The following is a 22778-nucleotide window of genomic DNA, read 5'->3' as shown; positions in this document are numbered from 1 at the left end:
AAAAAAAAATCGAAAGCCTAGTAAAATAATATTAAATTATGATCGCTCTCAAAAAAAGCAGAGCAGCTGGGGAAGAGAAGAGTGAGAAGGAAATGGGATGAGGGTTAGTAATCTTTGGAGAATTTAAGAGTGAAAATAAAATGGAGTCCACAGGAATGAAACTAGGCGCCAAGCTGGAGTTAAACCTGAGGCTGACTGCTGTCTCATCTACCAGCTGGACCGTTCTCTAGATACTTAACTGTTTCTTCACTATTACAACAGGCAAAACAATAATATCTCATAGAACTGCCCATGAGGACTATGGGTGACAAGTGGCACAGAGGAGGCGCTCAGTACGTGGTAATGCTTATCTGTCCAGGAGTTTGATACGGTTTATGGTTCACACACCATGTCTGGTTTTTAGAAAGATATAAGCTATATGAAAAAGCTAGCAACATGATAGACATCAGGGAAGAGAACAGCAATAGAGACAGAAAAAAGGAGATGTTGGCTTTTTTCCTGTACTTTGAATATTTAGAAAGGGTGTTACTTATATAACCTCAAGTCATTGTTATACAATTCTATGTATAATAATAGGTCACTAATGTAGGATAATTTCATGGGGGAAGGAGCAGCTGAATAGCACAGGACTTCTCTGCAGGAGGATGAGGGTGAAGGGGAGACCCGTCCTGGTGGCAAGCACTCACTCAGTATTCCCTGAATGCCCTCTGTGTGCCAAGCAGGAATGAAGCTGTGGGAAGGCGTGAGACTCATGGGCCCAAAGAAAAAATACAGGGAATAAGCTCATCAATAAAGACATGTCAGCTTTCCTTTAATCAGTCACTTTGGTTTTAAACTTTGTTTCCATGTAGTCACAAAACATAGCCCTTATCCTAATAGGGACCGGAAAACACAGTTTTAATCCAGAAAGTAAACAAATTTCACAAAACCGGACAAAAAACTTTAGCATGCTTGCATTTTCTGGGGAAAGGAACCAGTAAAATTTTATGATAAAAAAAATCCCAGCCAAGAATTCGGTACAAATATTGAGTGAACTTTGGCTGAAAGGTGATATCTATGATCTAATATTTTATTTAACAAGAACAGGTACAAAACTTGGAGCATATAAACCCCACTATATAAAAATGTAGGAAATAAAGTCTAAATAAACTTTCTAAACAGAAGTAATTCTCTCTGCCATGGTGGGATTATAGAGAAAGTTAAATGTAATTTTTACTTGGTTTTTTCAAATAACACCTATTTTTTAAGAAAAAAAGTTATTAAAAAAATCACATGTGTTCGTGGGTGGCATATACAGAGAAGTTAGCTGTACATCGCAATTTTAAGAGTTTAGCACTGGATGGAGCAAAATAAAGTTTTTGGCATATTTCCCCATATTTTTTAAAAAGGAGATGTACCACCTACAAAATTTTAAAACAGATTTGAGAAGACAAAAACCATCTTGCTCTTTTCATGTAGGTGGCCTGAGAGGCGATTTTGATGAACTGGTTTAAAAAAAAAAAGTCTTGTAGTTCCTCCATTCCTTCAAGTACAGAGACGCCCAGACCACTTGGCTGCCAGCTTCCTTCAGCTGCTTGTGACTTCTGAGTTCTGTGTTTTATATTAATTTAAATCTGATTTTATCCATGTCATAGTGATGGGGGGTGGTGTCAAAGCTGTGAGACCATGGGACAAGATTGCTCTCCCTGGTCTCAGACGTTATGGGGATTGAGATGAAGCAGGTCCAGGGAGGCTTTGAAAAGCACCTGCTGTTACCACTACCTGTCAATAGATGGCAGCAACTCACTAGCTCGACATGCCTCCCCAGGCCCCGGACCATTTAGGACCAGTTTTCACTACCCATTAGAAAAGGCCACTTAAAAGGTTTCATGAAATAGGAACAATATTAAATCAACTTTCACTAATAAGGCCTGGGAGGACTTAGTTTTTTAAAAAATACATTTCTGACATAAAGCACCATTAACAGGATTTTTGAAATTAGAACATGGCCCTTCCAATTAAAATTCAACATGTTTTGGCCCTCCCTGGTGGGTTAAAGCACAGCACTGAAAAGCTAAAGCCACTTCAGCATGAGTTCGATCCCCGCCTGCCCTGAGGTGACCTACATGGTGCTTCAGACCTCTCTTGACCTGCCCGCTGCTCCCCTCAGCAGTGTACTGTGCCGATCTGCTTGTTCTGCTCCCCACTCTGTCTCTGGTGAATCCTCTCATCCACACCTCTGGCCTGTACCCCAGTTCTGTATGCATAAACAAATAAATCTTTAAAAAAAAAATTCAACATGTTCCTGAAAAGCCTCTGCAAATCAGCTTCAGGAGTCACCCAATGCCTATTCCCTGGTGCAGGTCCAGTGGAAGTCTACTTACCAGAGTAAGCTGCGCTGGCTCTGGCTCTGGGAAACTGGCCACAGTTTGAAGGTTTCAGAATGATCAGCAATCTGTGTATCTGAAGAATTTATCATATTGGGAGGAAGGGGCTTTGATGTTGATTTTTCTTTTCCTTCCTAAAGATTTACTGATACATACAGAACTGGGGTACAGGCCAGAGGGGTGGGGGTGGGAGTAATGATGTCCTTAAACCACCATTGTTAAAATGATATTTTGGGAAGTGCTGGTAGTCTGCTATAATAATGTAGCAGAAGACAACATGTAGCTGGACAGTCTCCAGGAAAAGGGAAAGTTCAGGTTCCCTACCGCTCCCCTTGTCCTGAAGACCACCCTAGCACAACTTCTCACTACTCCATGTGTCTCCTCCAGGTCTCCTGGCTCTCCTCCCTTCTTCCTTTCCCAGTCTCCTCTCCAGTTTCTCTCCTCCCAGCTCAGTCTCACCCTTCCTTGGGTGGGGAAGCGAACCAGGAACCTCCCCTTTTCCTGGGGACCTCCCTGTTACAAAGAGACAAAACCTGGTCTGGGGCTTTGCTTATAAACGCTCTTGTTTAAGCCACCCCCGGTGGTACTGGCACTGGCCTGAAATGAGCAGCAGGCAGTTACCTGGCAGCCTCATGCCTTCTGAACCTGCCCAGTCTTGGAGACTGGCCCGAGGCCGGCAGGATTTTCACCGTTAGGGAAAAGCTTAATATTTTCTCAGCAGTTTTGTGATTATTGTTAGGCTGTGTAGAAAGCTGTCATTATGGCCACTCAGCTACTGTGGGTTTGGGCATCCAATAATGGGCATGAGGAGGGGGCAGGGATTTTAATTTTTTAGTATTTTCCACCTTCCCTGACCTTTTGGGTGTTTCATAATTTATTACTGAGAAGCCAGCTCTTCCACAGCTTCGTGTGGCAGCCAGATGCAGCCAGCCACCCCTATCTGGTCAGGGACACTCTGTCAGGAGGACGCTCCTCACTTTTCCCAGTTCTCTGATGGTCTTCACTTTCCGAGAGTCACACTTGTCCTCCAGGGCTAACAGCCACGCCAGGGGCTCAGCTCACAAGTCTACGTGGTTTTATTGGCCAGGCATAAATAATACAGGTTTCCCACACTGACAGCTCTTTCTTCTGTTCTATAAGCTCCAGGAGCCAGAACCAACTTCTGGAGATCCATTTTGCCTGGAACTTAATTAGAACTGAGTAAAAATTGGGGGGAAAGCCATTTTTTTTTTTCTTGAGACCACCAATCTCATTTCTGGTAGATACTCCCCTCCTTAACCTGCTGGTAAGCCTCTTCAAAATCTGGCACCAACTCCAGCGACCCTCTCTCCCCCAAGCACTGCAGTCTCCCCCGCCTGTCAATGCTCAGTATCTCTTCCACTGCTGTGCACCTGACCACAATAGTCTCCGATTCAAAGGTTACATTAGGGAGACTTCCTCTTCACTGCTCCCTTCCCCCCAGGTAGGGGAATGGCAACCTTCTGCCCGGTCCCCCTCTTTTGCAGCAATTTGCTGTATTGGTGCAGTAGATTATTCATCCCAGGGAACTGGAATGCAATGGGTTCACTCATCCCTTTTCTCAGGATGTGCCCAGTTCTGGGTCAACAGAAGCGTCTTCATCATTCTCCCACCCCCACCCTGGGGGGTTGTGTGTGTTGGGGGCAGAAGAAAAACGGAAATGTGGAAGGATGTGACTTGGCAGGAGGAAGCTGGGTTACCAGGTCTGAGAAGATTCTGAAATAGTCTCAGTTTCAGTCAATATTTATGTTGGGGGTGATTATTTTTACCATCATGAACTATAGATTAGAAATTACAAAACTTTCTTTGCACCATATGGGGACTTCCTTTCATCCAGAGACGTGCTATCTTTGAAAGGCTTCATAGATGTGGCTGGAGCTTTTGTGTTAAATTAGGGAAGCGGAAATGAGATAAATCTACACTGGAAAAAATAAAAAAAGGATCCGTTTCAGACCTAGAGATCCAATGGGAAAAAGCTCGAGTCCAGAGAGAAGCTAAAGGCAGGAAGGAAATATCACAGAGAGCTGGAGAAGAAAAGCAGGCCAACCGAAAGTTCTGTGATAACCCAGGGCTGCTGTTTAGCTGGGCTGCCAAGGTTCGCCCCACTCCCACCAAGCTCTCAGGCCTGAAGCTATAGTTCTGGGGCGGAGTGGGGATCAGGGACCCCTTTCCTGCCACCCACACCTATGTGCCTGTGTGGACGACTGAAGAAGATTCTCCCTTAAAAGAGAGCATTCTGTGAGCAATGGTTGAGCTCTGTTAAAACACCCCTCCTCACAGGTCTAGGGGTTGGCTGAATGTACTAAAAGCAAAGGCCCTGGAATTTAGTTTCAAGTTTGAGCCCAATTTATTGTATGATTTCTGGCACAAGTCATTTACCTGTCATTTCCCATCTAAAATATAGGGAAATGATGGCCCCAGCAAAGCCTGACGCATTTGATAACAGCGAGCATCAAAAATAAGGGAAGTCCACACTATTTAACTGTGTCTGCTCGGGTGATATCTAGTGTGAGGGAAGGAGAGGAAAGTGATTTTGGCTAGGTGCTGATTCAGGGTAGTTTTCCAGAATCAGCCTGCTATGAGAACCATCCTAAGGATTTAAATATTACCTCTCACTTTAGGACCCTGGATACGGATGAGTTAGAAAGGGGGCAGGGAACAGTGATTTTGGAATTAGTGACTAAGGAGGATCCAAAATGGAAAAGAGAATGGATCTTAACACAGGAAAGCACAGTGACCCACCCTCAGGGAGACTGCACACGAAAAAACAAACGGGTTAACTCTCAGGACTGCTTTACCTAAGAATGCAGTCAATGTGGAAGCCAAGAGCCAACGTTATTCTTATTCCAGGTATTCGGAGCTGCTCTCACATGTCAAGCAAAGAACTTGACAGAAAAATTCCCCCTGAGTTAGATGACTCATTTGAAATGAAGCTCTCCTGGTGAGCCCTTAAAAAAAGTCCCCTCTTCTCTCTTAATTGCAAACAGCATACAAGAGGGTGATTAAATCCCCATTAGCAACCCAGGGATCAGACTGCTAAGAAACCTCAGAGAGAGAATGTGTGAGCCACAACCTTCTCTGTCACAGGTTAAAGGGCCAAAACACCAAAGAAAAATGGGTTTGCTGATCTGACAGCCAGCTGAGCTGGAAAGCCCACAGCACCTAGGTGATGCACTACTGTCTCCAGCCAGTTTCTTTTTGTTCTGAAATGCCATGCAGTCTATACTACTTCTAGATGAGAGCTTTCTGGAGTGTATACCAGAAAGGAATTGGGGGTAGATAAAAAGGAAAATGCATAGTCCTCTGGGAGTTAAAACAGCAACACAAAATAAAACTGAAAACTTGGTAGTAGTTTAGAAGCAACCTAGAGCATCAAGAAACAATTTAAAGACACCAGGCAGAAGCAACAGAGCAAACAGGCAGAGCAGGGGACATCCTGTGCCACTGTGGTTTCTGTGATGAGCCCACCAAGGGGGAAAGAGTGGAAAGGTTTGATGTAGATGAAAGGAAAGCTCAGAGAGACATCTGAACACCAATTATAACATTTGCACCGTGTTTAGATCCTGATGCGAACAAGCCAACTGTCCAAAGCACACTGGAGACAACTCGGGAAATCTGATCGTGGGATCGATTCACAGCAAACACCTGGTCTCTTGACTGGGGGGTCATCACGCTTGACACAGTGGTCACATATGAGGACATCCCTGCCCTCGAGAGGTGCTTCGATGTCTGTGGGGGTAGAGCTACATCTCTGGGCTGGGGTTCATGTAAGCGAACAGATGAAACAAATGAGGCAAAATCTTGCTAACTGTGACATGTTGGGGAAGAGATCTCTGTAGTATTCTTTTCCCATTTGTGTATGTTTCAGATTCCATCGTAATAAATACTTAAGTGCATATACAGACCTCAGGATGAGACGCTTCTGAGGTGTCAATAAAGTCACATAAGTGGAGAGGGTTGGGGGTGTCTTTGCAGAGAAAATAAAATTAGCATGTGCATGCAAACTCCAAGGAGCCCTGTAGAGCTGATGTCTTACTCTCCTGAACAGGGAAAAGAGTACCTTTCATCTTGATGGAGAACTCCCCGAGCAGATTCTCCAGCTCAGCTTCAATGGTGCACATGTTCTGTGGAAAGTACAGAGAACTGGCGTTAGAGGCCGGTCGCATGAGTGCTTGGCATTTGAAGAGCGGTGGCCTTGACCTTATTGCAGTGAGCAACCCAGAACTGGCAATGAGATGTTCTTTTTTTCTTTTTTTAAAGATTTATGTATGCATACAAGAACTGGGGTACAGGCCAGAGGTGCAGGAGTGAGAGGAGTCACCAGAGACAGAGTGGGGAACAGAACAGGCAGATCGACTGAAATACACTGCTGAGGGGAGCAGCAGGCGGGACAGGAGAGGTCTGCAGCGCCATGTGGGCCAGCTCCCTGGTCAGGGTTGAACCAGGTGTAATGGCTAATACTGCACTTGCCACCAGGGAGGGCCCAATGAAGTGTTCTTGGCCAAATGTCTCACAACTAAGCAAGCCCTCCATGCACAAGAGATTCACAAAAGAATAAGAATATTTGAAGAATATAATTGAGTATTTTCTTCAATTATATCATAAACAGTCAAATTCAGGGATATTCCATATGAACCAAGCTGGATTCTATAAAAAGGCAATATTCTGGCAAGAAAACTCTAGATAGAAAAAGACTAAAGCGACATAATAACCAAAAGCAGTATTATAACTACTTTCATTACATCTTTGACCTGAAAGTAAATGAACTACAATAGTTAGTAAAGACATCTTTGGCTCAATAGGGGAAATTTGAAAAGTACATGGGCTTTTTGATGATTTTACAGAAAAGGATTGCTTCCTTTCTTAGTCTGTAATGATGGTGCGTGATTCTGCAGGGAATATACATGTAGGTAGGTGACCATTAGGGCTCCATGCTGCAATATTTATGAAGTGTTATATCATGGTGTCTTCCATTTACTGTCAAATGACCCAATTAAAAAAGAAAAAGAAAGAAAATCGAGCGTGTGCAAGATAAAGTAAGCAAACATGGCAAAAAGTTACCAACTGGTAGGTCTAGGCAGGATTTATGGCATTTGTTGCATTCATCCTGACTTTTGCATGGATCTGAATTTTTTCTTCAATAAAATTTGAGCCCCAGAATAGCAGAAGGAGCTCAATTTGATTCAGTGAGTGAGGTCCAGTTCCTGCTGTAATGCCACGACACCCACAAAGTGATTCCTGGGCCTGACAGGAATCCCTTCCTCAGCAGTGGCAGAAGTAGCTTCACCCCGAGGCCTAGGTTGGAAATCAAAAAGGAAAGTGCTGGGGTGAGGGGCTGCATCAACTGGAGCCCTTCTGCAGCAGGACCAGCCTAAGCTTTCGCTTCCGGCTCTGCTTATTCTTAGCAGCAGTCCCGAACCCTGTCTGGAGGGGTCATCTGCAGGGTCTCCCTCACCATCAGCCTCCATCAAAGACCAAGGCTTTGGGTGGCCATTCCTAACAAGCATGGTGCTCACTGATTGCCCACAGGGATTGCTCCATTTGAATTTTGTTTACTGAGGGCTTCAAGATTGATACCTAAGAGCTCCTGATTTTTTTTTTTTAAAGATTTATTTTTGCATACAGAACTGGGGTACAGGCCAGAGGTGCAGGGGTGGTGAGAGGATTCACCAGAGACAGAGTGGGGAGCAGGACAAGATGACTGATGAAGTACACTGCTGAGGGGAGCAGCAGGCGGGTCAGGAGAGGTCTGCCACACCATGTGGATCACCTCCGGGTGAGGATTGAACTCATGCTGAAGTGGCTTTAACTTCTTAGTGCTGTGCTTTAACTTGCTGTACCACCAGGGAGGGCACAAGACCTGATTCTTATTTATCCCTTTATGCTGCTCTGAAAGTGATGCTCCTGAATTCAGTGCATTGAAGAGATGCTAAAAAAAATGGCATTGCCTCTCCTGTGGCAATTCTTAGTAGCTCAGAGAGTTTTAGCAAAGCTGGGGGAAACTCCTAGAAGGCTGAGCTTGATGCAGCTTGAATGCTTTGAAAGCAAAATTTCAGTATTTTAAATCAATATTCTTGCTCAAAGTCTGGGTCTCAGTGAGGAAACATTTCCAGAAATATCAAGGATATTATCACACAAGTGAGAATTGCTATCAGTATGTTTAAACAACTCAGGGGGCCAGTTAGCTTAACAGGTGAGGATATCCAGGCCCAGGGTTTCCTCTTTCACCCACATAGCTGCTGATGAGAACCACAGTTGCAAAAGTGTGCAGTGCCATTCTGTCCTACATGCCCTTCATGATAAATCCTGACTATGTGGGTCTGTGGAGATACAAACACACTCTGTGTCAAGTGAGCCAAGAAGCTACCAAAGTCCTGGTCATCTCCTCCCAGGCAGCCCTTTCTCTTGCTGAAACCACACTCTACATTTTTGAGCTTGTGAGCAACATCAGATGCATGTCTTGGCACTTGACCAAGGGTGGCTAATTCTGAAATGACCCATGAAAGGTCACGGCAGCCAGCCAGTGAGGACTCTACTCCTTGGCCATGAACAGCCCACTAGTAACTGTTTCCCTTATTTCAGAAACATGTACATATATTTCAGGAGAGCCGAGTTCTCCTGAACTAGGGTCCATAAACTTGGAAGGAGAAAAAAAGGAGACACATTGCTTTTCCATGAACCCCTAAGTTACTTTTCCATGAAATTGAACATGTCCACAGATCATGAATGTAGAAATCAAGTCACAGCAGTAATACCAGCATCTGCGACTTTGACACCAATAGTAGTACATATATGTCCATGTCACATCATTCATGCAGATCCCTTGACAAATCATAATTGTTCCTACTTAGAAATCTCAATTCCACATGAGGGCCAGTGTTAGTTCTAAGAATCGAATTGGATGTGTTCACGAGGCAGCAGTCAACCATAGGACTACATGACGTATTTTTAAAATACTTTGGTAACTGCCCAATAAATGGAAGTGACCATTTCAATAACATTTGTTTCCTTCAAAAGCCTGTGCATTTTATTTTATGCATTCATGAAAGGGGAGCTTAGGAAGAAGCCTTCTTTGAGGTCACAAAAGAGACAAAATTGGTTCAGAGAAGAAGTACCGCCAGAGGACACACAAATGACCCTAGCCACCCAAGAAGGCCTGCCCCGCCTAGGACTGGACAGCCGCTCAGCTCTGGGTATTGTCCAATAGACCTTCATCAGGCCGATGACTTCATTCATGAAATTGGATCTCTGAACAAAGACACATGGGATAGTGAGGCAAACTGCTTTAATAATTCAGTCATTTTATCAAAGGCACTGCTATCAGGTGGCTCTGGGAGAAGCAAAGACCTCCCCCTGGGGTCATGGGCTTAAGCCCCAGAGACAGGAAAGCTCATTTGTGTTCATGATTCTTTATTTTGCCTCTTGAGGTCGCAGGAACATTTCTTAAAGTAATTGTAGGCAGGAGGGTGAGGGACACCCTGCATTCAGGGTGCCATCTCAACTGCGATGCCAACATCCAGGATTAAAAGCTGGATTTGACTTGATGCTGGACAACCTGAATTTCAAAAACCATCGCATGGTGACTTATTCATTCACCGCAATTTTGACAAGAATCTGTAGTCTACCTGTGCAGAGACGGTACAAGACAGCACAGAAAACATAAAGACTCGGCCTGGGCATGACTTTGCAGCGTCCAAACCCTTGGTTTGAACTGGTTTAGACTGAGAAAGGTGCATGTACTGGAGTCTAACGAAGATTAAATGAACAGATTCCACAAAGCTACCCAAGCATCATTTTAAACAATTCCCCGCCCCCAAAATGCAGGCAGGCAAATAGCAAAACATGTCTGTAAAGAGCAGAATGAGGCTTCCCTGCTTCTTGGAAGGTACCCACACCTCCGATGAGACCCAGGTGGAGCGGAGAGGCTGAACAGGTTGGCACATACCTCTGTGTATTCTTTGTAGCTCCGGCTGATCTCTGACAGGCTCTCTCGGGCAGCTTTGCTAGCCGGCGATGTTGCAAAGGCTTGTTTCATTTTGCTGGCACCATCTTGGAGGCGTCTTTGGATACAATAAGCCTCATAGAGTTCATCCACCTGCCAGAGTCAGAGCAGGGAACACAAGAGACAGAAATAGTTATCACACTTGAAAGAAGATACACAGGCCACTAAAAGTGCTTACCATACTTCATGATTCCGATCTCAACGAGGAGATTCTTAGAGATGACTCATCCTTTTAGATAGAGACCAATCTTTGTTTTGACCTTATGATCTATTTTCTTTTTTGATATAGACTTTTCTCTGAGCTCTCCACAAATATGTCACATCATGAAAGTGAACCCTGGTGAGCAGTGCTAGTCAAGTATTGGAGAGCAGAGATAGGGGTCTTTCATATGTAGAATTGACACCAGAAAACTCTATTCAGCTTCACATACCAAGGTGAACACTTCGTGGTATACTAAGCTATGATCGATTTATTTTAAGAGGTAAGTGTCACAAGGTGATATTCACACATCCTGATTTAGCCTTTTTGTTTTTTAATTGGAGCTGACTTTACAAAGATCTTTTCCAGTAAATAGCTTCAACAATAATAAAGAGAGAAAAAGAACTGATTAACTTCATTCTCAAAGAGGGAAGCACAAATTAGCAAAACCTACTGAATGCAATTAAGTAGAGAATACTAAGAACTGTGACTTCTTGTGTATATAAGTTATATTGTAATTTTAAAAATAGAAGAAATAAAAATGAACCTTTATCTTTAATGCTATCAAAGGATCATACACCTTTGCAAAAGACTATTGATCACCCTCAGTATAGAAACCTGTTAATCTCTTCATGCATGCTTCTCCATCCACCCAGGGCCATTATGACACCTGGGGGATATTTGACATTTTCAGCGTGACAGCTGGGAGATGCTACCCACAGCTTACAGACATGGGCCAGGGGTGCTGCTAAACAGCTCTATCATCGCAGGATAGCCACTACCACAAAGAATTGTTGCAAAATATCAACAGTGTCTAGGTTGAGCAAACCAATTATTCCTGATGACAATGATTTCTATAGTCTTGTACTTGTTCTAGTTATCAACATGTGGATCACAGCTTACTATGGGAGCTTGCAGACATAAAAAGACCAGTCTTTACCAGGCATTAGCACAAGTTAATGAAACCTATTACTTCTGGGAGGCAGGAATCAACCAAGGACTACCTGAAATTTTCATTTCAGTATAAACTCAAAAAATATCCAAACATCTCTGCAAAGAGATGTTACCGTAGCTTACACTGTAGATCTAGAAGGTGGAGATGAACATAATGGATTTCAAAGTTTAAGATTCCCTCTTTGGCCCTCCCTGGTGGCGCAGCGGGTTAAAGCACAGCACTGAGAAGCTGAAGCCACTTCCGCATAAGTTCGATTCCCGCCTGCCCCTTCCCGCCTGCCCCGGACGTGACCACAAGGTGTGGCAGACCTCTCCTGACCTGCCCGCTGCTTCCCTCAGCAATGTACTTCATCGATCTGCCTGTTCTGCTCCCCACTCTGTCTCTGGTGAATCCCCTCACCCTCTGCATCTCTGACCTGTACCCCAGTTCTGTATGCATAAATAAATAAATCTTTAAAAAAAAAAAAGATTCCCTTCTTTTTCTGAAGGGAAAATTTTGGCTGCTCACTAAAAAAGCATTCCTCCATGATAGATTGATATAATTTTCTATTATTATGTTGCTTTCTCTATGCTGACAATTATACTGAGGTTGGAAGATGAACATAAAGAGACTGAAAATTATTCTCTAGGTTAAAGGATTCTTTGTTGTTTTTTACCCTAACAATTCGCAAGAGGAGTTACCAAGTTCTGGAAATACAGCCTTTGCGGTCAATGGTTTTTGTCTCTGATGATGAGGGGATAAGAGAAGGAGGGGCATGTCTGCTGATAAAATCTTGGGTTTGGTGATTTTCGTAGAGGATGGTCCCCATATTTCATTTATTTATTTATTTTAAAAAAGATTTATTTATTTATGCATAAGAACTGGGGTACAAGCTAGGGGTGCAGGGGCAGTGAGGGTTCACCGGAGACAGAGTGGGGAGCAGAACAGGCAGATCAAGGAGGGGAGCAGCGGGCGGGTCAGGAGAGGTCTGCCAGGCCATGTGGGTCACCTCTGGGGCCAAGGGATCGAACTCGCACTGAAGCAGCTGCGGCTCACTTGCAGGGCTGCATCCTAACTTACTGCGCCACCGGGGAGGCCTGGTCCCCATATTTTAAAACTAACTAAGACTCACCCAATGAGCTTGTTAAAATGCTGACACCTGGGCCCCACTCCGAGATACTGGATCAATAGGGTGGACCAGAAGTCTGAAATTTTAAATAAGCCTTGGGAATTGTTTGGGTGTGGAAGGTCACACATAACTTTTCAAAATTCAAGCACTGAGAGCTCTTTCAATGCAAGCCAGGATCTTTCCCCTTCAACCCTTTCCCCTCAGCTGGGTGCACTGAAGCCTGGGATTGTGACCCTCTCCATTCGGAGGCTGCTCCCTGGGCCAGTGGTGTTGTCCAAGCAACCTGGTTTTTGCATTGAAAGATGAACTTTGCATTGAAAGATGAACTTATTCTTTGTTTTCACTTCAGTGTCAACCTACCCTAGGTAGATAGAGTTAACTTTAGGATAAAGGGCAACATACCCTTAGCAGAGCAGAAAGGCACTTTCAGGCAGTCTTTCTCTTTACACGTCAGCAGTGGCCCTCAAATAAGTGGACTGACTCGTTCAGCCACAGATAATTGTTAGGCATCTTAACATCTAAGCACCACAAAGAGCACCTCCAATCTTTAACGATTATTCAAACTGTTGTAGCTGACAACGAAAGCGATCAGATGAACAGATAGATTACAGTCTAACACTGATCTTGCTTTCTTGGTGTTTTTCAGATGGAGCCGTTTGTCAAAGTTTGCCTGCCACATTAAATGACCTCCAAGTGGAAGGCCATGGATTTACTGATTGAGTTTAGCACAAACAGGAACAGTTTTAGTTTTGTCTAAGGGTCATAAATATCTTCCAAAGTGAGAATGTACGAAGGGAGTAGCAGACATATATCATCATCATAGTTCTAAAACGAAAGGCTTCTCCAGAATCATCTGGATAAAACACAATACTTCCCTAGCCCCATTTCACAGAGTGGAAAGTCAAGGCCAGGTAGCCAAGATAGCCCAGGAGTACATGCAAAGCTCAACTAGAACCCCTGCTTTTGTAGGGGTTCTAGTAAAGGGATCTGCTAAAACGCCCAACCTCTCCATTTACAGAGGTGAATATGTACAGATGGAAAAGGGAATTACTTCTGGGGTGATCTAGCAGCTCCCAAAGGGAAAATTTTCTAGAGTATTCAGAATAAGGGAATAGTAGTCCCAATGCAAATTGGGCTGGCTGGAGCATCAGTGAGCTTTTTGTAAGGTTTGGGGCTGGATGTCTGAGAGTCTGACAAGTTGGTGTATGACCAGGGAGCCCAGGAAGGCAAACAATACCCTGGAAACTACCATGTGGGAAAGCAAGTTAGTGCTTGAGAAAGACAGGGAGGAATGACAGCTGCCTTCCAGGACTTTCAAGACCTTCAGGAAGAAGTTGGTGGGGTACAGAGTTGTATGTGGGACCTTAGTGCAAAGGCAGGCAAGTATGATGTTTTTGGTGGGATCAGTGTGGCCCCCACCAAATCTTGCCTGTAACTGTAAACTTTCCAACAAGGCACTGTGTGTAAACACGGGAAGACCTCTTACAATTTGTGAACTGAAGTCTAGTCATCACTGTGCAGAACCGAGCCCATTACTGGGTTCTCCATTCTCAGATTTTCTCTATCTTTACTGCTGGCTGAAGGACTTAATTGCTAATCTGCTCACAAGTCAAACAGAGAAGAAATTCTCTATGGACTAGATGTTCTGTGAGGCCAAGTGGCAATGATCAGCAACCAAGAGGCGGAAAACAGGCAAAACCCAACAGGAACTTCAATTACCTTACTAATGTGAAACTCCAGGCGTCTCATGTATCTTTCAATCGTTTTAATTTGCTGGAATTAAAAGAAGAAGTTTGTAAACAAGTACAGCCATTTATAGCTTTACTGACCTAGGCTTCTGAGGCTGTCCACTTTATTATCTCCTTATCAGCAGTACCGGAGCATGCTCACTCCCTCCTCCCCCATCTTTAGAATCTTTAGACATTCTCCAGTATCAACATGGACAGTTTATTTATTTTAATGTCTGAGCGAAGAACCTGAGTGAATGAAGTGCTTGTATATGACATCAAGTAAGACCCATTAAATGGAATTCTCCAATCACTCTAGAATAGTATTCTATTAGACTATACTTCTATTCCTTCATAACATTATCTTATCAGCTCTCACGTCAAACCCACACACGTATCTGAAATTGAGATGCAGCTTACATTGCTATTGACTGTGCAAAAATAATCATAGCTCATGGGCCATTTCTTCACTTCAATTATAAATATTGTTATTACATACATTCAATTTAATTAGCCTTTAAAATGTCTTCAAAAAGAGCATGCTATGATTCAGCGTGAAAGTTACTGAAGGTACAGAAAGGCATATAAAGAGTGTGGCTGAACACATATATAAAAAATTACAACACTTATAAAAAATTTTAAGTGGGAAAAAAAACAAACGAGAATTTGGCTGGAATCATTCCCCACCCACCCCACCCCTGGGGGCCCACAAAATCATTAGGGGTGTGCTTCTAATCACAGGTGTCCTTGGCATGATGAAATATGGAAGTCAGTACTTAGGACACAGTAAGGGCCTCCAAATACTGGGGAAACTCTGACACACATCAGTGCACCGAGAGTGGAAAAAACCTGAAGGCATTCTTGGGTCTACAGCTCATGGTCCTTAGTCCTCATCCTCATTTAAACAAGAAGATGAATTTTTCTAGGATTAGAAAATTCTGTTTCCTTACTACACCTAGAAGGAAATCATTGACTGCCTTTCAAGGATGTGGGTTTTATTTTTAGCAACAGCCCAATAGAGAACAGTAACTTACCTTGTCTAGCTCATACAGGACACCCTAAAGTAAAAAAAAAAAGGAGTATCTGGGTTAAAACACATTTTCCTCAAACGTGTTGCTGATATTCATGAGGTTTAGCCTGCATATCTGCATTGATTTCTTGACATTTGCTTTTATAAAATTAAAAAATCAGGGTTATTTTAAGTACCAGTAAGAATATGTCTAAGAGCCAGAATTTATCTTTACTATGTGTCCCGAATTCTACCCAGCCCTCTGCCTGTTGGGAGATTTAAGGTTCTCACTTGCTTGGAGGGTTTTTACCTACTGGGGACATGTAAATTCATGTTCACCTTTTAATTTAAGAAATATCTTTAACATAAAATGTAGCAATGAGATATGTATTTAAGAAAAAAAAAGATTTGCTTTCCTGTTTAAACATGTAAAATTGGTATTTAAAAAGAGTCATTGGGGGTGGTAATATGCTCCCCATAAACTGTTTGGAAAGCAAGTTCATTTGCTATGTGCTCAAAATATCACAGTAAAACCAGCATATTCTCCCATCCCGGACCCTCCTTTAGGTCTTGGGGGGCGCTCCTCCCACTTGCCACTGCTACTCAGAGGAGTATTTGTTGCACTGAAGATAATCAAGGTCATTCCACAAGAAGTTCCAGAGAAAAGGGAGCAATTTATACCCTGATATCATTAGAATACAGTAATATACTGTGTAACTTCTACAAAGCCTTTAACCTTTAAACCTGTGAAAAGGACAACACTATACAAGGGGAAGGGGAAGAGGTCTAGGTCGTTTCTTAAGTACTTTTTTCCTGGTTTATCTGCATAAACTTCTTGGAAAATATGGAAAAGCATGAATACACATTGAGGATGAACATACCTCCTTTTAAATACACACCAGAAAGCAGTCTTTTCCCCTTTAGTCTGCTTTTCTTAAAGGTTCTTCCCTGGCCCCATCCCGTAAAAGATGATACATGGGCAAAGAAAAATATCTGTTAACATCCTAAAGACAGGACAGTACTTACCAGGCGAGAGTTTCTTTTCATATCCTTTAACTGTGCGGTCAACTTGTCCAACTCTGTTTGGTGAACTTCCAGGTATTCACTGCAAAGATGAGATGAGACCATCATGAACTGTCCAGTGGAATCCGGTGTTGCTGCTGACTATTCCTTCAGATGGGGGATTAAGAATCTGACCCTTAATCTGCTGTGTTGGGACACAGCACTGCAAGCTAGTTGCAGTGATCCACAGGAGATGAAGAACTCTTCTGACGGACTTACTGCTTTCGTTCCCAGTGTACTTTATGGTCTTCTTGTTCTGCTCCACTCTGTCTCTGGTGAATCCTCTACTGCCCCTGCACCTCTGGACTGTACCCAGTTCTGTATGCATAAATAAATAAATCTTTTCAAAAAAAGAATCTGACCCTTGCAAAGGCAGTGTCGAGGGAGAAGCTCTGTCTTGTCCCATTCTCTTGACATTTTAAAAGCTCTATCCAGATGGTCAAAAAGGAGAACCTCTGTGGGACTGAGTCCAGAAAAGCAAAAGCATGTACAAAGCAGAGGCAGACAGGGATCAAATCAGTCCTGGATCCGGTCTCACAGATTTATCTCTAGCCCAAGACAATGCCAGCTGCCTATGATTCAAGACATGCCAGGGAAGCTTTATTCTGAGCAAACAATCCCTATCACATACTCAGGAAGATTTTAGAACCCCTGTTCAGTAATCTCTAAAATGGACAGGCCTATCAACCTCGTTTAAGTGAAATCCAACAGTCGACTGAGTTACTTATAAATACAGCACTAGCTCTGGTCTCTTTCAAGGTTATGATATTATGTAGAAATGCAACGTAATTCACACCTTTGGGCCTCATTTACAGCTTCCTCAATTATGGTGCAAGCAGAAAATACCTACAGTGGAAATATTTTAGATCATTTCAAAATCATCTCATAAGGCTAGCTCTCTGTGATGCCCACTGAGCATTTTAAAAAAGAATAAGATTCAGCGTTATGAAGTTCAAGGTTCTTACTCAAGTCCATTCTTCAAAGCCCGGTAGACCTCTTCCACCCTTTGAGGTTGAGGTTCTTTGGGAAGGTTGTTGTTCTTGTGTCCTAAATTGTGCATTTTCTTCAGTTTGGTTTGGGGCTTCTTGAGAGCAGAGGAATTTTCAATGAAGGAGTTACATCTATAGAAATTAATGAAAAAAAAAATTTTGAGCCTCCAGTATCTAAAAGGATTTGATCCAAGAAATGCCTTTCAATTGCCTTGTCTTTGTATTACTGTCTTTGGGGGAAGGCAACTATTTCTTGCCAATCTGAGCTACTAATACATTTTGTTTCCTGGCATTAGACTTGTGAACAGTTCACATCTGGAAGCTTTGCCAAGCAATGGCTAACCAGCCCCAAAGCCTGGCTTGTGGTAACGTGAACTTGTATCACACCACTAAGCCCTCATCGGAAGCTGAGGACACAGCTTCCATGTGGAGATAATGAACAAGGAGAAGACTATAATCCAATTCAAAGTATATGTGGGCACAGCCCGCATCAGGTTTAGGCATCCATTACATTTGACCAGGACATAAGTGAGTATTTGTGATGAAGGGTCATAGCATGACAGTTGGGTAATTTCTTAGTTTATTTTACATCATTTTGTACATTTTTTTTTTCATCTCAATTGTAATCCCTGTGGGTTTCCCATCACAAGTCACTGATCACCAATGTGCCATCACCATAGTCCTGTGCACTTCCTTCCCCCTCCCCCCCTTTGATCCCATTCCCCACTCCACCCCCACAAAATGTCTCTGGTATCTGACTGTTCTTATTATTTTCTCGCCTGGTCCATTATACTCCTGCTATGAGCGAAACCATCCAATATTTTTCTTTCTCTTTCTGGCTTATCTCACTAAGCATGATCTTTTCCAGCTCCATCCAAGTTGTTGCAAAAGACATGTGTTTCTTTTTTTGGTTGCTGAGTAATATTCCATTGCATATATGTACCACATCTTTTTAATCCAGTCAGACAGATGGGTAATTTCTAACAGTATTCAGGAGACACACAGGCAGGTAGACAGTTTGGTTTTCAAAGATGTCTGTGGAACAATGTGTTTAGGTGTAACATAAATTTCAGAATCTCTATGTGTGCAGGGAGGCAGGCTCCAGAGGTGGCTGGAAGTCAAGAGCCCAGACCACCCAATGGCCCACTGCCAACAGTAAGCTGTGAGCTGGAAGTCTGGCAGGTGCCTGTTGGGTGCCTCCCAGGTGAGTTACTTTCTCTTGCCAGCACCCTGTGGGGACTGTGCTGGTCACAGGACACATAGGGCTCTCTGAGCAGAGGATCCTAGCCCAAGACCAACTTCATTCTCTGTTACCTATTTCACTACCTGTGCTTTCTGTCTTGGGTTCCCCTGACTCCTATTTTAATTTAGATGAGGAGCATTGCAGGGAAAACAAAAGACTAACTTTTCCAAGTTTATATCTACTGCTCCCTCCCTGGGCAGTGGCAGCCTGACTCTCATTACCAGCTGATTCAGCCACCTTCTCTGCAGGAGAAAAGCTAAATCATTGAAAAGAAAGGAAAACACTTAATTTTTAGTACATTAAAATGCTGTGTGTGTGTGTGTGTGTGTGTGTGTGTGCTGGCGTGCACACACATGGTGCATGCATGCACGTATTGACAAGGCCACATGCACACAGGCCTTCCTCAGAGAAGCCCAGGAGAGAGCGGGGTACACTACTTGCCTGGATCGCCTCTCCTGTAGGCCGCTGAACCCCGCGAAGGACTGGCTTCTAATGATCCCATTGGGCCCTCCAGGGGAAAAGGACTGGGATCCTACCAACATGATTTCTGGGAGTCTGGCTGGTAATCCTGCAAGACAGCAAAAAGATTATGGCAAATTATAGGCAAGTTCAGACAGAAAACACACTAAACTTGTCAACAGTGATAAAAGGTGTGACACTAGGCAAGGTGAGTCATGAATGAGGCCAATAGACACTTGGAAGGCTTCTTTTCCACCACACTCTCGGTAAGCCAAAGGTTCAACTCTCCAGTGAAGGGGGAAAAAAGATAAACAAGATAGGTTTGGCCATTCAGATGACCAAATCTAGATCTCATTCATAACTAGCTGGTTTGCGCCCAGAGTCTGGCATTTTCTAAGTGTTGTAATGATAAAGTGTCTCTTGTTATGTTAATAAAAGCCTTGTGAGGGAAACACCTGAGCTGGAGGGGGTCTGTTGCCAGGATACGAATTTAAATCAGTCCTACCCTCAGACTCCAGGGAAGGGAGAGGGCTAGAGTTTGAGATACACACCAATGGCTTCATCAATCACGCCCGTGTAATAAAGCACCATAAAAGCCGGCGAGAGCTCCGGGTTCCTGAATACTTGCTGATAGGCGAGAAAGGAGTTCTGGAGAGGGCACTGCCTTTCCCAGTGTGTGTTATAAGCACCCCTTCCACCTGGCTGTTGAGTCATATCCTTTGTTGATAAATCAGTGATCTGCTAAGCTCAGAGTTGCATGAGTCGCTAGCAAATCAGGGAAACCTGGTTTATAAGTAGCTGGCCAGTGGCACAGTCTGGCCATGGGAGTCTATCTGAGGCCTGTTTGCCAGAAGCTACTTTGAATGGGGCTTGCTGGTGACCTCTGGAGTGGAGGGAGGGCTTAGGACATGAAGCCCTTGGGTAGCCTGACACTATCTGCAGGTATATAGTCAGAACTGAGATGAATTCTCCAACACCCCGCTGGTGTCAGACCTGCTCGCTGGTGGGAGCAAATCTGTCCATACCCCCACTGGAAATTGGGGCTCCAGACATATCACCAACTAACACCCACCTACTGAGCAATAAATAGGAGTTTTATAAAAATGTGACTTGGTTACCCTCAGATTTTTTTTTTTAATGAAGTTCAATCATTCCTTCAAAAACATAAAAATACAAAAACCACCCACTAGTCCACAACAATGCAGCAAAACCACAAATAGGTCTCACGCAGGTCCTGCAGCAGTCAGGTAGAATTCCACTGAAAAGACTCAAGTCTAAAAAGATAAGCTTGCTTTAGAGATGAATTTACACTTCTTTTCCCTTCTTCTACCCATAAGTGTATTTTGAAAGGTAAGATCTTTTTGAGGCGATGCAAAATAAGAAGGGTGAGGGAGCCTTCACAAAAGCAGTGATAATCTAGGTTATGGTAAGAACACAAGAGAGAAGAAAAGATAAGAGGAAATACAGCAGAGAGCACACACCTCCTTTTCAGTCACTAGCTCGCTTTTGTCAGGACTGACCAAGCTGCTTTGTCAAAACACAACCTCAACCCCAGAGAAGCCCAAGGTCAGCTCCCCAAAAGGGCTGCCCTAGAACTGTTCAGTAACCCAACTCCCTTTGGGGCAGGAGAGCTCAAGAACATACCATTGTCCCAGTTGTAACCTCAGTCCGGTCCAAAGAGGGGGGAGGCAAGCAGGAGGCTGGTCCAGTCTAGACTGAGGACTTCCAGACCCCAAATGGAGTGTTTGCACAGCGTCAAAAATTGCCCTTTAAAGACCCAGCAGGCCAGAAAACAGAGCTAAGCACTGCAGAGCACCTTGTATCCATCTACATGTATTGGAAAGCCACCTTCACTAGCCTTATTCCAGGCTCTGGGAAGCAGCTCAGCAAAGACAGGATTGAGTGAGCAGCTTCCCCAGGGAGAAAAGACAAACAACCTTTACCCCAGGCTGCTGCAGGCTTTTAAATCCCCTTCCCACCCAGCTTCCCCCGAGAAAGCAGCGCTGGTGTGTTTATGCATTCTTGCAGGGTTCAGGTGCTGACTCACGGGGCAATGGGCCTTCCTATAGGCAAAAGCTTGCTCTTTGATCTCAGTGGGACTTGAATCCCACCCATTGCAGCTGGTGGGGGTAGGGAAGAGCTTCACTTTGGGAACATTCTAGAGAATTTTAGACGTCATGAAGTGGTAATATGCATGTGCAATAACATTAATTTCCAGTGTCCAAATGGCAGGACAAAATGCAGGTGCAAAGAGCCTCCCTCTGGTTTCCCTTTTCCACCCCCAAGGCTCAAGAATAATCATGATTCACTTAAATCCTTAATGAGGCTCTCTAAGGGCTCTTTGCTGGTGACTAAGAGGTCTGTCCACTTTCCATTCAGATCACCTTCCTTAGGCTCATAAACATGTCTGTGCTTATCTTTGTGACTCATGCCAACTTTGTGAAAAATATCAAGAAAACATTGAAGTTGATGTTCTTTCTGTGCTCAATACATTCATCACCCCCAGTCCAGCTTCAAGTCTCCACGAGGCAAATTTTATTAGCATGGTATCACATTTTGTAGGTTGTTTGATAGATCAGTTGCCTATGAAATTCTTTGATCACAGCAAAAGACTTAGAGTATTTGAAATATTTTTAAATGTATGATTGTCTTGGCCTCCTAGAAATGAGCTACTTAAGCCCAAAGTTTTTCTTTTCCTATTCTTTGCTGATCAGAAATTTCAACTATTGGTGGCTGGCTCCCAATCCTGGCTTTCAGATTTAATTTATAGGGTTTATAGCCTGGAGAACCAGAGTTTGAAAAGAGCTCCAGGTGATTCTAAACTCAGCAAAGAAAAAGAAAGGAAAAAAAAAAAGACAACGATGAGTTGGTTAAATTTAAAAACATCTCTTAACATAATCTGCTATAATTTCTCAAATCTAAGACTAAAAAAAAACACCATTTAGACCTGGTCTTAAATAAACCTTTCTTTACTGAGCTGAAATGTCTCATTAAATGAATTAAATATCAGTAAGTCAAGCAAGACTTGCACTGTGAAATAATTTTCCTTCTCTTTTTCTAAATAGATAAGGTAAATTCTAGAGAACAAAACAAATGTTTGCTTCTGGATTCTCAGATGGATAAACTTCTAGGAAACTTTTTATTATATTTACATGCTCAGTGGAAGACCACTGGAACTTGATGGGGTTAGCATTTTCTTTTGCCCTTCTGGTCTTAGAAAGGATGGTTATCTAGCAGGAAAGAATTTGACCCAGCTCTGGTTTAGGTCAAGGATGTCTATCTTGCCACAGGTTAAATCCTGCCTAAATGCTGACACAGTGCCTAAAGAGTAACCTAAAACAAGTGTGAATGCTTCAACATCAAGTAAGGCTTTTGGAGAATGGAAAGACGTGAGTTGCACAAAGTAGAAGAGACAAGGGCATATAAACACAGCACCAATCAGCTCCACAGCCCCTAACTCTGAAGTTGGGGTGAAAGTTCTTTGCCACTAGATTTCAGCTTCACTACAAAGTATCTTCCAGGTCATATTTTTTGGATGTCACCACTCATCTCTTGGAGTTCTACCATCTTCAGCCTCTGCCTGGCTTCCTAAGAATGTGAGAAGGGTAATGTTTTCTTAGCTTCCAGCAAAAAAAAAAAAA

At 43.3% G+C, this 22778-nt stretch overlaps 1 protein-coding gene across 2 annotated transcripts in view; it reads right to left on the bottom strand.

The window, feature by feature from the left end:
* The window catches only part of FAM65B (family with sequence similarity 65, member B), a 52309-nt gene extending 33057 nt beyond the window's left edge, over window positions 1–19252 (bottom strand). For both annotated transcript variants that reach the window (XM_004693333.2, XM_012732959.1), the window contains exons 1-7: window positions 19120–19252; window positions 17412–17567; window positions 16411–16489; window positions 15410–15433; window positions 14368–14421; window positions 10330–10479; window positions 6445–6508 (exon numbers count right to left, since the gene is read on the bottom strand). In XM_004693333.2, coding sequence (XP_004693390.1) covers window positions 6445–6508; window positions 10330–10479; window positions 14368–14421; window positions 15410–15433; window positions 16411–16489; window positions 17412–17567; window positions 19120–19220 — 628 coding nt within the window. In that variant the 5' untranslated portion in view covers window positions 19221–19252. The remainder of the gene's footprint in view (window positions 1–6444; window positions 6509–10329; window positions 10480–14367; window positions 14422–15409; window positions 15434–16410; window positions 16490–17411; window positions 17568–19119) is intronic.
* Window positions 19253–22778: the final 3526 nt, after the last annotated feature.

The sequence above is a fragment of the Condylura cristata genome, unplaced genomic scaffold (assembly GCF_000260355.1).
Source record: "Condylura cristata isolate star-nosed mole 26May11 unplaced genomic scaffold, ConCri1.0 scaffold00037, whole genome shotgun sequence".
NCBI lineage: Eukaryota > Metazoa > Chordata > Mammalia > Eulipotyphla > Talpidae > Condylura > Condylura cristata.
This window is presented reverse-complemented; position numbering and strand designations above follow the sequence as displayed.